This window comes from Erinaceus europaeus, chromosome 19, assembly GCF_950295315.1.
Source record: "Erinaceus europaeus chromosome 19, mEriEur2.1, whole genome shotgun sequence".
Taxonomy (NCBI): domain Eukaryota; kingdom Metazoa; phylum Chordata; class Mammalia; order Eulipotyphla; family Erinaceidae; genus Erinaceus; species Erinaceus europaeus.
Window position 1 is genome coordinate 710,339 of NC_080180.1, and position 16,506 is coordinate 726,844.

At 55.5% G+C, this 16,506-nt stretch overlaps 1 protein-coding gene across 3 annotated transcripts in view; it reads left to right on the forward strand.

The window, feature by feature from the left end:
- The first annotated feature begins 4,089 nt into the window (after positions 1 to 4,089).
- Positions 4,090 to 16,506, forward strand: part of SYT14 (synaptotagmin 14) — a 73,735-nt gene continuing 61,318 nt past the window's right edge. For all 3 annotated transcript variants that reach the window (XM_060178338.1, XM_060178339.1, XM_060178340.1), the window contains exon 1: positions 4,090 to 4,267. In XM_060178338.1, coding sequence (XP_060034321.1) covers positions 4,255 to 4,267 — 13 coding nt within the window. In that variant the 5' untranslated portion in view covers positions 4,090 to 4,254. The remainder of the gene's footprint in view (positions 4,268 to 16,506) is intronic.

Here is a 16,506-nt window from a genome sequence, read left to right on the forward strand (position 1 = left end):
GCTTGCATAACCATTATGCTATCTACCCTCTGCCCAGGAGTCATCTATTCTGTTAGCGTCCACTGTGCTGCTGTCAAGTTCAACTCTGCACCAAGGCCGCACCTCTGCTGACAGCGGCGGTCAGCTGTTCTGGACATCCCATAGCTGCCCGGCCAGTGTGGGCGGGACGGTTCCCACTGTCCACTCAGGGGTCTCCTCACCTGTTCACCTGCAGGGCTGAAGCAGCAGACCGCTCAGGGGAGCCAACTTTGCAGCCTTCCTGGAAGTCAGTATCCTTAAGCGTTTCTAGCACTTGGGAGACAGCGTTGTGTATCTGCAAACAGACTCTCCTGTCCGAGGCTCTGAGACCCCAGATGCAGCCCCCAGCACCGCCGCCTGCCAGAGCTGAGCAGGGCTGTGGTAGCAAGAACAGAGTAAGATATAATCAAACACAGTTCTATGAGACAAGGAGACAGAGCTTAAGTCACCAAGAGCCACATTTCTTCGCCACAGGAAGGGACCTCGGGGCCTCCTCCACCTGAGCCCACAGCTTCCGTGCACAGCACACGGTGGGCAAGTTAGAACCAGACTCGCTGTGGGCTCACAAACTTGTTGCTAATTCTTAGCACAGAAGGCTGAGAAATTACCATCTTGAGCCTCTCAGTGTGAAAGGTCTGTCAGCTAGGAGAGTCTAGCGGTAGAAAGTCAAAATCATAAAAGTCATAAGAAACGTGAAACATTTAGATCATGAGTAATTAAATGACAAACACAGGAGTCAGACGGTAGCGCAGCCGGTTAAGCGCAGGTGGCGCAAAGCACAAGGACGGGAGTAAGGATCCCGGTTCGAGCCCCCCAGCTCCCCACCTGCAGGGGAGTCGCTTCACAGGCGGTGAAGCAGGTCTGCAGGTGTCTGTCTTTCTCTCCCCCTCTGTCTTCCCCTCCTCTCTCCATTTTTCTCTGCCCTATCCAACAATGACGACAATAATAATAACTACAACAACAATAACTACAACAATAAAACAAGGGCAACAAAAGGGAATAAATGAATGAATGAATGAACGAACGACAAACACCAGACCCACGGAGGGCTTTAGGGACAGTGTGTGTATGGACTCAACTATGACCCAGGTGCCTCCAGGTGAGTTCCGGAGCCGAGAAGCCAGGTGGTTCTGGCCAGTGGGTCTCAGAAAACCGGCAAATAGTGTTGAGGGTATGAATTCTAGTCCAGGAGGCGGGGTGTCACCAGTGTGGAGTCATCTTGCCTCAGATCCCCAGACCGGACACATTGGTCCTCAGCTTCACTACAAGGACATGGTTTTTGTTGTTGCTGCTGTTTGTTTTTGTTTTAGAACATTTAGTTTTTAAATTATTGTATAAAGACAGAGAAATTGAGAGGGGAGGGGTAGATAAAGAGGGAGAGAGACACCTGCAGCCCTGCTTTGCCACTCCTGAAGCTTTCCCCCTGCAGGTGGGAACTGGGGGCTTGAACCCGGGTCCTTACACACAGTAATATGTGAGCTTAACCAGGAGTGCCTCCACCTGGCGCCGAGACGCGTTCTTCAATGAAAGCTGCGGACTGGCGGAGGTAGGTAGCAGAAAGGTCATAAAGTGACTCTCAGGCTTTGAGGCTCCAAAGTCACAAGTCAATCCTCCCACACCACCATCAGCCAGAGCTGAGCAGGGCTCTGGTAAAAATTTTAAAAAGCTGTGGACTGCTCACCTGGCTTACGTGGCCATGTTCAGAGTAGCGTGTAGTTGCAGGGGAAAGGAAGACTGTGTTTTCTGCCCCTTTTGTGCCTCCTTAGTTACTGCTGGGACTCAGTGTCAGCACTATGAATCCACTGCTCCTGGGTGCGCCCCTGTCCATGGCCCCGGCTCCCCAGCCGCGGGTCCCTCACACTGGGTGCGCCCCTGTCCATGGCCCAGGCTCTCCAGCCGAGGGTCCCCCACCCTGGGTGCGTCCCTGTCCATGGCCCGGGCTCTCCAGCCACGGGTCCCTCACCCTGGGTGCGCCCCTGTCCATGGCCCCGGCTCCCCAGCCACGGGTCCCTCACCCAGGGTGCGCCCCTGTCCATGGCCCCGGCTGGAGCCTCGGGTCCCCCACCCTGGGTGCGTCCCTGTCCATGGCCCCGGCTCCCCAGCCGCGGGTCCCTCACCCTGGGTGCGTCCCTGTCCATGGCCCCGGCTGGAGCCGCGGATCCCTCACCTAGGGTGCGTCCCTGTCCATGGCCCCGGCTGGAGCCGCGGGTCCCTCACCCTGGGTGCGCCCCTGTCCATGGCGCCAGCTCCCCAGCTGCGGGTCCCCCACCCTGGGTGCGCCCCTGTCCATGGCCCCAGCTCCCCAGCCGCGGGTCCCCCACCCTGGATGCGCCCCTGTCCATGGCCCCAGCTGGAGCCGCGGGTCCCCCACCCTGGGTGCGTCCCTGTCCATGGCCCCAGCTCCCCAGCCGCGGGTCCCCCACCCTGGGTGCGTCCCTGTCCATGGCCCCGGCTCCCCAGCCGCGGGTCCCCCACCCTGGGTGCGCCCCTGTCCATGGCCCCGGCTGGAGCCGCGGGTCCCTCACCCTGGGTGCGCGCCTGTCCATGGCGCCAGCTCCCCAGCTGCGGGTCCCCCACCCTGGGTGCGCCCCTGTCCATGGCCCCGGCTGGAGCTGCGGGCGGGTCCCCACCCTGGGTGCGCCCCTGTCCATGGCCCCGGCTGGAGCCTCGGGTCCCCCACCCTGGGTGCGCCCCTGTCCATGGCCCCGGCTGGAGCCGCGGGTCCCCCACCCTGGGTGCGCCCCTGTCCATGGCCCCGGCTCCCCAGCCGCGGGTCCCCCACCCTGGGTGCGCCCCTGTCCATGGCCCCGGCTGGAGCCGCGGGTCCCCTACCCTGGGTGCGCCCCTGTCCATGGCCCCGGCTGGAGCCGCGGGTCCCTCACCCTGGGTGCGCCCCTGTCCATGGCCCCGGCTGGAGCCGCGGGTCCCTCACCCTGGGTGCGCCCCTGTCCATGGCGCCAGCTCCCCAGCTGCGGGTCCCCCACCCTGGGTGCGCCCCTGTCCATGGCCCCGGCTGGAGCCGCGGGTCCCTCACCCTGGGTGCGCCCCTGTCCATGGCCCCGGCTCCCCAGCCGCGGGTCCCCCACCCTGGGTGCGCCCCTGTCCATGGCCCCGGCTGGAGCCGCGGGTCCCCCACCCTGGGTGCGCCCCTGTCCATGGCGCCAGCTCCCCAGCTGCGGGTCCCCCACCCTGGGTGCGCCCCTGTCCATGGCCCCGGCTGGAGCCGCGGGTCCCTCACCCTGGGTGCGCGCCTGTCCATGGCGCCAGCTCCCCAGCTGCGGGTCCCCCACCCTGGGTGCGCCCCTGTCCATGGCCCCGGCTGGAGCTGCGGGCGGGTCCCCACCCTGGGTGCGCCCCTGTCCATGGCCCCGGCTGGAGCCTCGGGTCCCCCACCCTGGGTGCGCCCCTGTCCATGGCCCCGGCTGGAGCCGCGGGTCCCCCACCCTGGGTGCGCCCCTGTCCATGGCCCCGGCTCCCCAGCCGCGGGTCCCCCACCCTGGGTGCGCCCCTGTCCATGGCCCCGGCTGGAGCCGCGGGTCCCCTACCCTGGGTGCGCCCCTGTCCATGGCCCCGGCTGGAGCCGCGGGTCCCTCACCCTGGGTGCGCCCCTGTCCATGGCCCCGGCTGGAGCCGCGGGTCCCTCACCCTGGGTGCGCCCCTGTCCATGGCGCCAGCTCCCCAGCTGCGGGTCCCCCACCCTGGGTGCGCCCCTGTCCATGGCCCCGGCTGGAGCCGCGGGTCCCTCACCCTGGGTGCGCCCCTGTCCATGGCCCCGGCTCCCCAGCCGCGGGTCCCCCACCCTGGGTGCGTCCCTGTCCATGGCCCCGGCTGGAGCCGCGGGTCCCTCACCCTGGGTGCGCCCCTGTCCATGGCCCCGGCTGGAGCCGCGGGTCCCCCACCCTGGGTGCGCCCCTGTCCATGGCGCCAGCTCCCCAGCTGCGGGTCCCCCACCCTGGGTGCGCCCCTGTCCATGGCCCCGGCTCCCTGGCTGCTTCAGGCCTCCCTTGCGATCCGGTCCCGAGCCTCCTGCCCGGCCCGATCCCCTGGGCAGGCCGGGGTTCGAGTCCCGCGCGAGGCGGGCGGGGCGCGGCAGGGACGTGCGGTCACGTGCGGCGGCCCGGAAGGTTCCACCCGGCGCCGCGCTGCCGGCCGCCCCCCGCGCTCGGACCCCGGCCCTGCCCGGCCCCGGCCACCCCCGGCCACCCCGCCGCTTGGTGCGGTCCATGGCGGCGCATCATGGCGATCGAAGGTAGGTGGCGGCGCCGGGGACAGGCCGCGCCGGAGGGCCGCCCTCGGACCCGGGCCGGGGCCGCACCCCGTGTCCACACCGCAGCCGCCGGCGCCTGGCTGGACCCGCGGGGGTTGGGGCGGGTCGGCGGTCCGAGGCCTGGGGGCTGTGTCCGCAGGGTCCTCTCCGCCCGGCCCCCGCGCTGCCCCCGGCTGTGTGTCCCTGGTCCCCCGCCCTGGCAGCCCGGCCCACCCATCCCGGGGCCCCTGCACCCTGTGGGGACCAGGACCCTGAGGGTGCGGCTGGTGTCGCCGCGCGCTCTCCCAGCAGCAACAACTGCCTTTCCTGTCCCTGGAGTCCTACCTCCTCCCAGCAGACCCGCCGCCTGCTCCTGTCACCTCGCGGTCGGTCGCCTGTCCCCGGAAGCCGGCTCCTGGCTGAGGCGCCTGGAGAGCACGGAAGAGTTTCTTGGGTTCCCAAAACACGTCGCCGGGAACCAGGTGTCCTGACTGTGTCTGTGCCAGAGGCCTGAGGGCTCGTCCCATGGGGCTGGCGTGTCGGGGTGGGAGATGCCCCCTTAATTCACAGGAAGGGAGCAGTTTGCAAAGTTTCCCTGTGTGTGTCCCTGTGTGTGTGTGTGTGTGTGTGTGTGTGTGCACCTGTGTGTGTGTGTGTACCTGTGTTTGTCCTTGTGTGTGTGTGTCCCTGTGTGTTTGCACCTGTGTGTGTCCTTGTGTGTTTGCACCTGTGTGTCCTTGTGTGTGTGCACCTGTGTGTTTGCACCTGTGTGTGTGCCTGTGTATGTGCACCTGTGTGTGTCCCTGTGTGGGTGCACCTGTGTGTGTGTCCCTGTGTGTGTGCACCTGTGTGTGTGCCTGTGTATGTGCACCTGTGTGTGTCCCTGTGTGTGTGCACATGTGTGTGTGTCCCTGTGTGTGCACCTGTGTGTGTCTCCCTGTGTGTGCACCTGTGTGTGTGCACCTGTGTGTGTACACCTGTGTGTATGTGCACCTGTGTGTATCCCTGTGTATGTGCACCTGTGTGTGCCCCTGTGTGTGCACCTGTGTGTGTCTCCCTGTGTGTGTGCACCTGTGTGTATGTGCACCTGTGTGTGTCCCTGTGTGTGCACCTGTGTGTGTCCCTGTGTGTGCACCTGTGTGTGTCCCTGTGTGTGTGCACCTGTGTGTCCTTGTGTGTGTGCACCTGTGTGTGCACCTGCGTTTATGTGCAACTGTGTGTATGTGCACCTGTGTGTGTCCCTGTGTGTGCGCACTTGTGTGTGTGCACCTGTGTGTGTCCCTGTGTCTGCACCTGTGTGTGTTTCCCTGTGTGTGTGTCCCTGTGTCTGCACCTGTGTGTGTTTCCCGGTGTGTGTGTCCCTGTGTGTGTGCACTTGTGTGTTTGTACCTGTGTGTGTCCCCCTGTGTATGTGTCCTTGTGTCCTGTGTGTTTGCACCTGTGTGTGTGTCCCTGTGTATTTGTACCTGTGTGTGTGTCCCTGTGTATTTGTACCTGTGTGTGTGTCCCTGAGCAGGGCTGATGGCACATTCGCATCAGGAGTCCAGTTGTCTGTGCTCCCTCCCTCCCTCCCTTCTTTTCTTTCTTTCTCCTTCCCTCTCTTTCTTTTTTTTTTTTTGTTTACCTTTTTTAAAAATTTTATTTATTTTCCCTTTTGTTGCCCTTGTTGTTTTATTGTTGTAGTTATTGTTGTGGTTATTGATGTCGTCGTTGTCGGATAGGACAGAGAGAAATGGAGAGAGGAGGGGGAGACAGAGAGGGGGAGAGAAAGACAGACACCTGCAGACCTGCTTCACTGCCTGGGAAGCGACTCCCCTGCAGGTGGGGAGCCGGGGGCTCGAACCGGGATCCTGACGCTGGTCCTTGTGCTCTGCGCCACATGCACCTAACCCGCTGCGCCACCGCCTGGCCCTGGCCCCTGCTTCTTAGATCTTACCCACTGTCTGGCTCTGCAGAAAGACTTTGGTGCCTCAGGCTCAATCCCCCACCACTGTGGGTCAGTCACAGTGCAGACATAGGATGTCTGCTCCTTGAGGCGCCGAGCGGGAAGAGAAGACGGGTGCCGCCGGTAAACTGAGAGGCAGCCCCGGTGGGGTGGCAGCAGGGTGTGGGCGGCCCTGTGGGTCTGTCTCCGCACTTCAGTGACGCTGGCACAGACCCACAGCTTTGTGATAAGAAGTTTGAAAACTGCACACCTGAGGAAAAAGAGCGAGCAGGTCTTGTCCATCCTCTGCACCTAGCAAGCACTCAGGGAAGGCCGAGTCCCCACAGCCACCCTGGACAGCGTCTCGGGGACAGCGTCTCCGCTCAGACTCCTTCTCTCCGAGTCTCCGCACACAGCACTTTGTGCCTTCGGTTCGTCACCACTGCTTCTGGTAGCCATTCGTTTGAGATTTTTCCCATTTCTTTTCAAACAGAGACAGAAATAGAGAGGGAGGGAGGGGAGGAAGGAGAGAGAGAGAGAGAGAGAGACAGTGACAGCCCTGCCCCACCACTTGTGACCACCACTTATGCACCTCCCCCTCTGCAGAGGGGGCTGGGTCTTGAACCCCGGGATTTGTGCTGCCTGCCAGCCCCTCCCCTCGGCAGCTCTTTATCTGCTCACAGCGGTTCTGTTTCCTGGAGGAATAAATCAAGCCCAGCAGTTGAGGAGCTGAAAGCGCACAGGCGTCCGTGCCCAGCTTCCGTTTCCAGAGAGGTGGAGTGCCCGCCCGCAGCGGTCCCAGGGCGTTGGTTTGGGGACACTTGGAATGTCCTGAGTCCGTCTCCGAGCCAGGAGCCCACTCCATGCAGAGGTGCGTGTGAGTGGCTTCCCAGGAAACAGTCATCTGAGGGTGTGTGGGGACCAGCGGGTCAGCCTCGTCTCACCCTCACCGGCCCCGTCCAGCCCACAGGCACTGGGTCCCGCCGCCCTCACAGTCTGACCAAGGAGGTCAGCGCTTGTGTCTTGGTCTCGCTGCCTGCCTTCTGAAGCTTCTTTCCATCCTGTTCCGGGTTCTTGCCTGCTGTCTTTGGAAAATGCCAATCTGAGAGATTTTAAACCTCAGGATAAAGTTGGCCTTCAGTCATCTGCTCTCTGCCATCCCTCAGCCAACCCCCATTTTTAAAAATTATCTTTATTTATTGGATAGAGACAGCCACACATTGAGAGGGAAGGGGGTGATGGAGAGGGAGAGAGAAAGACACCTGCAGTTCTGCTTCACCACTCACAAGGCTTTCTCCCTGCAGGTGGGGACTGGGGCCTTGAACCTGGGTCCTTGTGCTTTGTAACATGTGTGCTCAGCCAGGTGCGTCACTGCCCGGCCCTGCTTGTGAAGCTTTCTCCCTGCAGTAGGGACCGGGGCCTTGAACTCAGGCCCTTGTACATAGTGACCTATGCATTCTACCAAGTGTCCCACCACCTGGCCCCAAAACACTTTTTATTTCTTGCTCCCAGGGTTATTGCTGGGCTCGGTGCCTGCACCACGAATCCACCGCTCCTGGAGGCTACTTTTCCCCCCTTTTGTTGCCCTTGTTGTTTTATCATTGTTGTGGTTATTATTATTATTTTAAAAACATTTTTTTAAAAGATTTTATTTATTTATTCATGAGAAGTTATAGGGGAGAGAGAAAGAACCAGACATCACTCTGGTACTTGTGCTGCCGGGGATTGAACTTGGGACCTCATGCTTGAGAGCCCAAAGCCTTATCCACTGTGCCACCTCCCAGACCACAGTTATTGTTATTGTTGTTATTGGTATTGTTGTTGGATAGGACAGAGAGAAATGGAGAGAGGAGGGGAAGACAGAGGGGGGGAGAGACAGACAGACACCTGCAGACCTGCTTCACCGCCTGTGAAGCGACTCCCCTGCAGGTGGGGAGCCGGGGGCTCGGACCGGGATCCTTCCGCCGGTCTTTGTGCTTTGCGCCACGTGCGCTTAACCCGAGGCGCTACTGCCATACTCCCCCAAAACACTTTTTAAAAAATGTATTTATAAGATAAAAATTAAAGATATCAACAAGACCATAGAATAAGAGGGGCACAGTTCCACACGCTTCCCACCACCAGAGCTCCGTATCCCAGCTCCTTCCTTGGCATCTTTCCTATTTCTTTATCCCTCTGGGAGTATGGACTCTGGATCATTATGGGGTGCAGAAGGTGGGAGTTATTTTTTATGTAATTTTTATTTATAAAATGGAAACTCGGGTCAGGCGGTAGCGCAGCAGGTTTGGTGCACATGGTGTAAAGCGCACGGACCGGCTCAAGGATTCCAGTTCGATCCCCGGCTCCCCACCTGCAGGGGAGTCGCTTCACAGATGGTGAAGCAGGTCTGCAGGTGTCTGTCTTTCTCTCCCCCTCTCTGTCTTTCCCCTCCTCTCTCCATGTCTCTCTGTCCTATCCAATAATAGCAACAGCAATAACAATAATAACCACAACAATGATAAAACAACAAGGGAAACAAAAGGGGAAAAGTATAAATAAATAAACAAACAAATAAATAAATAAATAAAAGGAAACACCGACAAGACCAGAGGATAAGAGGGGCACAACTCCACACAGTTCCCACCACCAGAACTCCGTATCCCATCCCCTCCCCTGACAGCTTTCCCATTCTCTATCCCTCTGGGAGCATGGACCCAGGGTCACTGTGGGATGCAGAAGGTGGAAGGTCTGGCTTCTGTCATTGCTTCCCCGCTGAACATGGGTGTTGACAGGTGGATCCATACTCCCAGCCTGTCTCTCTCTTTCCCTAGTGGGGCAGGGCTCTGGGGAAGCGGGGCTCCAGGACACATTGGTGGGGTCGTCTGCCCAAGAAAGTCCAGTTGGCATCCTGGTAGCATCTGGAACCTGGTGGCTAAAAAAGAGTTAAGATATAAAGCAGAACAAATGGTTGACTAATAGGAATCTAAAGGCTGGAATATTGCAGATGAAGATTTGGGGTCTCTGTTTTGGAGAAAGCTAGTAGGTCTATTTTAGGTCTATTCCAAGGGCCCATGACTTTACTAGTTTTTGCCTGAGCCTGACAGCTAACATGCAGGTGGACCCAGGTTATTGTCTGGGGAGATGATGTCATGGCTGGAAAAAGGCCCAGAAAGCTGGATCAGAGAAGAGAGTAGCTCCCTAATATGGGAAAGGTGTATAAATATTGTTGACTGTAAACCCCATCGATGTGATCTGGGGCCCATACTCAGCTTAGGAGCCTGTGTGACCTCTGCATCCCTGAAGATCTGAGCTCACACTCTGTGGTCATGAGCAGGAACGTTCCAAGCTGCCCCAGTTTCAGGACCATCTTCCTCAGGTGGTAGGTAGAGTGTGTTATCCAACCTCCCTTCAGAGAATGGAACAGTCTCTACCACTACTGATCCACATTGAGAGCAAGAATGTCCAATAGGGGCCCACAAAGGGCTCCACTATGTGTTCCTGATGGAGATGACCAGTGACAGTGGAGAGAGGGATCTGTCAGAGGTCTAGGCCCATCATGTCTGTGTGGGAATCCCAGGGCTCCCCAACTAGGGCCCCGGGTGATGGGGTGGCCTGGCAGTGACTAAAGAGTCATCATGAAAGTCTGCCAGTCTCTCACCCTCACTCAGCTTTTGTCGTCCTTACTTTGTCTGACAAGGTTAGCTTTGGAGTGACTGAGGGAAGTGTAATAGAAAGTAGGTGAGGAGGGGAAGGTGGGAGTTCTGGCTTCTGTCACTGCTTCTCCGCTGGACATGGGTGTTGGCAGGTGGATCCACACCCCCAGCCTGTGTCTGTCTGTCTTTCCCTAGTGGGGCAGGGGTCTGGGGAGGGGAGGCTCCAGGACACAGGGGTGAAGGCGTCTGCCCAGGGAGGTCAGGGTGGCATCATGGTAGCATCTGCAACTTGGTGGCTGAATAACATTAAGATATAAAGCAGGACAAATTGTTTAATAATCAGGAACCTCAAGGTAAGAAGAGAGCAGATGAGATTTGGGGGGTCTCCATTTTGGAAAAAGCTAGGAAGTCTATTTTAGGTCTATTCCAAGGGGCCCATGACTTTACTAATTTTTGCCTGAGCCTGACAGCTAACATACAGGTGGACCAAAGGTATCGTCTGGGGAGATGATGTCAGAATTGGAAACAGGACTAGAAAGCTGGATCAGGGCAGAGAGTAGCTCCCAAATCTGGGAAAAGATTATAAATATTGTTAACTGTAAACCCCATCGATCTGATCTGGGGCCTCTATTCCGTGCAGGAGCCTGCGTAACCTCTGCAGGCCTGTAGGTCTGAGCTCGCATTCTGTGGTCATGGCCAGGAACATTCTAGGCTTCACTCATTGCAGGACCCGTCTTCCTCGAGTGGTAGAGGATTTTGGCCCAACTTCCCTTCAGAGAATAGGGTAGTCCTTACGATTACTGCTCCACATTGAGGGCAGGGTCCTGTAGGGGCCCACAAAGGGGTCCATTATGTTGTTCCTGGTGGAGATGACCAGTGACAGTGGAGAGAGGCATCTGCTAGAGGTCTAGGCCCCTCATGTCTGTGTGGGAATCCCAGGGCTTCCTGACTAGGGCCCCGGGGCGATGGGGTGGCCTGGCAGTGACCAAAAGAGCCATCATTAGAGTCTGCCCTTAGTCTCTTGCCCTCACTCAGCTTTTGTAGTCCTTACTGTGTCTGACAAGGTTAGCCTTGGAGTGACTGAGGGACGTGAAGTAGAAAGCAGGTGAGGAGGGTGTCTAGGTCTAAGAGAGACTATCTGATCAGGTCCTTTATGGCGTCTTTTTATAGAGCTTTCTCCATGCTTGCTGCACGTTTTTGGTCACCACAAACCACCACACACTTCTGCTTTAAGCTGCGTTTCCCCCTAACTTACGGACACATGTGCACATGTGCGCTCTCTCTCTTGGGCCCTGGTTCGTCCGAGGTGCTGGGGCTTTGTTAGGAAGGGCACCGCTCGAAGTGGAGTGAAGCAGTCCTGCGAGCTAGGAACGGTCTCATCAGAGTGCTGGAACCCTGGAGGGCTGGCACTGCAGGCCTGGCGTCTGCGGACACAGTCTGAAGTGAAACGTGCCAAGGTGGTGCTGGTCGCGTTGGTGAGGTTGCGATCGGCAGATGCGGGGTCAGCTGGTATTGGTTCGAGGGAAGCCTGCTGGGAAGTGAGCCCTGTCGCAGATGTCCCAGGACTGGGAGGAATGTGGGTTTTATAGAGAGTGGGGAGCATTCCTGCTGCCTTAGAGTTTAAGAAGGCAACAGGTAGTTATTATTTTAAAGATTTTTAAAAAAATTATTTATTTATTTATTTTCCCTTTTGTTGCCCTTGTTTTTTATTGTCATTGTAGTTATTATTGTTGTTGTTGTTGATGTCGCCATTGTTAGATAGGACAGAGAGAAGTGGAGAGAGGAGGGAAGACAGAGGGGGAGAGAAAGACAGACACCTGCAGACCTGCTTCACCGCCTGTGAAGTGACCCCCCTGCAGGTGGGGAGCCGGGGGCTCAAACCAGGATCTTTACGCCGGCCCTTGGGCTTCGTGCCACGTGTGCTTAACCCGCTGCGCCACCGCCCAACTCCCAGGCCGTTATTATTATAACCAGGTTATTTGGACATTTGGTTGACCTTGAAAGTCTCATTGTTAGTGAGTGTTTTCTGTATCGTACGAGACCTCACCGTGATCTATGTCATTTAACGCTCTTTACGCATAGCTGGGTAGTGATGCAACCTGTTGCTCCTGGTCTCTCTTGTCTAAGGTTATAGGTGATTTAATTACTTCAAAGAAAACACATTATTGGAATGTATTAACAGTTTAATCCCACTGTTAAAATTCAATCAGTTTACCAATTTGAAGCCTTAAGTGCTTAGATTAAAGGAAGATACACTTAGAACTGGGGCCTGTGCATCAAAAACTTTGAGTCATTGTCTGTTTTCCCCTCTCCTGTTGATTGAATAGCGATTTATAAGACTATCGGTTAATAGGAGTGTATATTAACACCATTCCCACCACCAAAGGTCTGTGTGCCCCCCGTGAAGCTGGGCATCTACCCTCACCCTCCATCCAGAGATTCTTACTTTGGTGCAATACTCCAAACTCAGTCCAATTCTGCTTTGAGTTTCTCTTTCTGTTCTTCTTTCTCAACTTCTGTTTATGAGTTCAGGATCATCCCATACTCGTCTTTGTCTTTCTGACTTATGTCACTTAACATAATTCCTTCTAGCTCCATCCCGCAAGTGGTGACGTCTGCATTCTGCTGGTGGGCTGTATTTTAGCCCCTGACTGAGGCTTAGTAACTACTCGGCTGTGGGTGCACCTGGCTGAGCGCACATGTTACAACCCACAAGGACCCGGGTTCAAACCCCCAGTCCCCACCTGCAGAAGGGAAGCTCCTCCAGTGGTGAAGCAGGGCTGCAGGTGTCTCTCTCTCTCTCTCTCTCCCTCTCTGTCATCTCCTTCCTCTCAGTTTCTGGCTGTCTCTATCCAATAAAGACATAAAGATAATAAGAAACTAAAGAAATAAATACTTCCCTGAGTTGTTCAAGCGCCATGGCAGACAGTACAGAGGGGCCTCCAAGCCTTTCAGGCGGAACTGCCCCTGAACTACTAGCTGCACTCCTGGGAAGATGCGCTTGTGGGGAATCAAACAGCGGAGCAGGGGACTCGTGCATCTGCTCTCACTGAGACGTCAGTCACAGCAGCAGAGGATGGATGGACAAAGAAGTGGGGGGGGGGGCAGGGGGGCTCAGTCTTAGTTCTAGAAAAAGTCCAGACTGGCCGCAAGTCCTACCTCAGCAGGCTTCAGTTCAGACTGTGTCCAGAGACGTCAGGCGTGGAACGTCAGCCCTTCAGCCTCATTACTCGGGTGAGACCTTTCCTTTCATAGGATTCTCTAATTCCATTCCAGGTGGTTCACTTCCTAACAAAGTCCCCAGACCTAGATATAGACCAGGTCCCGTGAGCTAGGGTATATGTTCACACCTATCCATAAACCAGGGCAAAATATACACCTGAAAGCAAAAGTACACAATAGTCTGCAGTGAGTCAGTTTGAAGTTCATAATGAAATAGTGTAGGGGCTGGGTGGTGGCACACCTGGTTGAGCGCACATATTACAGTGCACGAGGACCCGGGTTCAAGCCCCTGGTCCTCACCTGCAGGGGGAAAGCTTTGTGAGTGGTGAAGCAGGGCTGCAGGGGTCTCTCTGTCCCTCTCCCTCTCTATCTCCCCTCCTCCTCTCAATTTCTGGCTGTCTCTATCCAATAAATAAATAAAGATAATTAAAAAATTAAGAGAAAAAGAAATAGTGTCTACTTAGATCTAGATACCCTCCTCACCTACTTCCTGTTTCACTTCCCTCACTCATTCCCAAGCTATCCTTATCAAAGCAAGGACCGCAAAAGCTGAATAAGGGCAAGAGACTGGCAGACTTTGATGATGACTCTTTAGTCACTATCAGGCCACCCCATCAGCTGGGGCCCTAGTCGGTGAGTCCTGAGATTCCCAAACAGACATGATGGGCCTAGATTTCGAATAAATCCCTCTCTCCATTGTTACCAGTCATGTCTATCACAACACAATAGACCCCTTTGTGGGCCCCCACAGGACCTTGCCCTCAACTTGGATCAACAACGGTAGAAAATGTTCCATCCTCCGAAGGGAGGCTGGACAACATTCTCTATGCGACACCTGAGGAAGATGGTCCTGATATTGGGGCAGCTTGGAACGTTCCTACTCATGACCACAGAATATGAGCTCAGATCTACAGGGATGCAGAGGTCACACAGGCTCCTAAGCTGAATATGGGCCCCAGGTCACATCAAATCTATGGGGTTTACAGTCAACAATATTTATACCCTTTTTCCATATCTGGGAGCTACTCTTCCCTGATCCAGCTTTCTGGTCCTTTTCCAGCCATGACATCATCTCCCCAGACAATAACTTGGATCCACCTGAATATCAGATTTCAGGCTCAGGGAAAAACCAAACCAAACAAAACAAAAACACTAGTATAGCCGGCCCTTTGGAATATAACTAAAATAGGCCTACTAGCTATCTACAAAATGGAGACCTCCCCAATTCTTCAACTGTACTACTCCTGCCTTTAGGTTCATGATTAGTCAACAATTTGTTTGGCTTTGTATGTTAACTCTCTTTTCAGCCACCAGGTTCCAGATGCCAGCATGATGTCAACCAGACTTCCCTGGACAGACAACCCCACCAATGTGTCCTGGAGCTCTGCTTCCCCAGAGCCCTGCCCGACTAGGGAAAGAGAGAGACAGGCTGGGAGTATGGACCGACCAGTCAACACCCATGTTCAGTGGGGAAGCAATGACAGAAGCCAGACCTCCCACCTTCTGCAACCCACAATGACCCTGGGTCCATGCTCCCAGAGGGATAAAGAATAGGAAAGCTGTCAGGGGAGGGGATGGGATACGGAGTTCTGGGGGTGGGAACTGTGTGGAGTTGTACCCCTCTTATCCTCTGGTTTTGTCAGTGTTTCCTTTTTATAAATAAATAAAAAGAAAAAAAAAGTACTACCAAATAAAAAGAAAAAGTCCGGACTGGTGACATGACTCCCACTAAGCTGTCGCCATCGCCTCTCGCCTGCCGCCTGCAGAGAATGAGCCTTAGCCGTGTGCGATGAATCCTCAGTCCCCGAGAGGCGAGGGCAGTTGGCCTGGGCACTTTGTCCTTGCCTGACTGCCGCTTCTTACTCCATGTGGTCGGGCCGCTGTGACTGCAGGAGCCTTGGGACCTCCTGACCAGTCCTCGCAGTCAGGGAACGAGCACCTTCTCCCTCTCTCTCTCTCTCTCTCTCTCTCTCTCTCTCTCTCTCGCCTTGCTGGCAGCTGCTGCCGTTCCCTCTCATTGCTCATGGGTGCTTTGCTCCGTCACCCCTCCCTTCTCTGAACCACCCCGAGCGAGCGAGGTCTCCCTCATGGAGCCCGCCTTTGCGATGAGTAGGGAGGCTGGCTGTCGCTTGCAGGGCCAGACTGACTGGGGCTCTAACCTACTTCAGGGGCAGAAGGCGGAGTCTCCAGTTACCTAGCTTCTCAGATGACCTGCTTTTCTGTAAAGTAGATGTCGTGGTTTTAATTTCTCATTCTTGCCACAGACAGTTGCTTTTTTTTTTTTTTTAAAGTAATCTACCTATTCGTAATAAGTGCTTGAATGAGCTGAGCAGATGAAGTATCCAGTATTTCCACTCTGAAGTTTAAGAATAATTCTCAGCACAGTAAGGTGAGGTGTAGGTAAAACAGTCCAAAAATCTCAGCCTACATTCCTTTATTTATTTATTTCTATTTTTGTTATTTCTTTCTCTTTTTTAAAAATTCATTTAATTATCATCAACAAGTCCGTAGGGTAAGAGGGGTACAATGCCACAAAGTTCCCACCACCTGAGTTCTGCATCCCATTCCCTCCATTGGAGGCTTTCCTGTTCTTTATCCCTCTGGGAGCCTGGACCCAGATTCTCTATGGGGAGCAGAAGGTGGGAGTTCTGGCTTCTGTCATTGCTTCTCCACTGGACATGGGTGTTGGCAGGGGGATCCACACCCCCAGCCTGTTTCTGTCTGTCCCTAGTGGGGCAGGGCTCTGGGGAGGGGAGGCTCCAGGACACATGGATGAGGGCGTCTGCCCAGGGAAGACAGGGTGGCATCATGGCAGCATTTGTAAAGATATAGAGTAGAAAAAATTGTTTAATAATCAGGAACCTCAAGGTAAGAAGAGAGCAGATGAGACTTGGGTTTTCCATTTTGGAAAAAGCTAGGAAGTCTATTTTAGGTCTATTCCAAGGGGCCTATGACTTTACTAATTTTTGCCTGAGCCTGACAGCTAACATGCAGGGGGGCTGCGAGTGGGGAGATGGTGTCAGAGTTGGAAATAGGACTGGAAAGCTGTGGGGCTGGTGGTGGCACACCTGGTTGAGTTCTCATGTCACAATGCGCAAGGACCCAAGGTTCGAGCCCCAGGTACCCACCTGCAGGGGGGAAGCTTTGAGAGTGGTGAAGCAAGGTTGCAGGTGTCCCTCTGTCCCTCTCACCCTCTCTGCCACCTGCTTTCCTCTGGGTTTCTGGCTGTCTCTATCCAATAAATAAATAAAGATGATTAAAAATATTAGAAAGCTGGATCAGGGAAGACAGTAGCTCCCAAGTATTGGAAAAGTATATAAATACCCTCAACTGTAACCCCATCGATCTGAGCAGGGGCCCATATTCAGCACAGGAGCCTGCGTGACCTCTGCATCCCTGTAGGTCTGAGCTCACTTTCTGTGGTCACAGCTGGGAACATTCCAGGCTGAGCCCATTTCCGGACC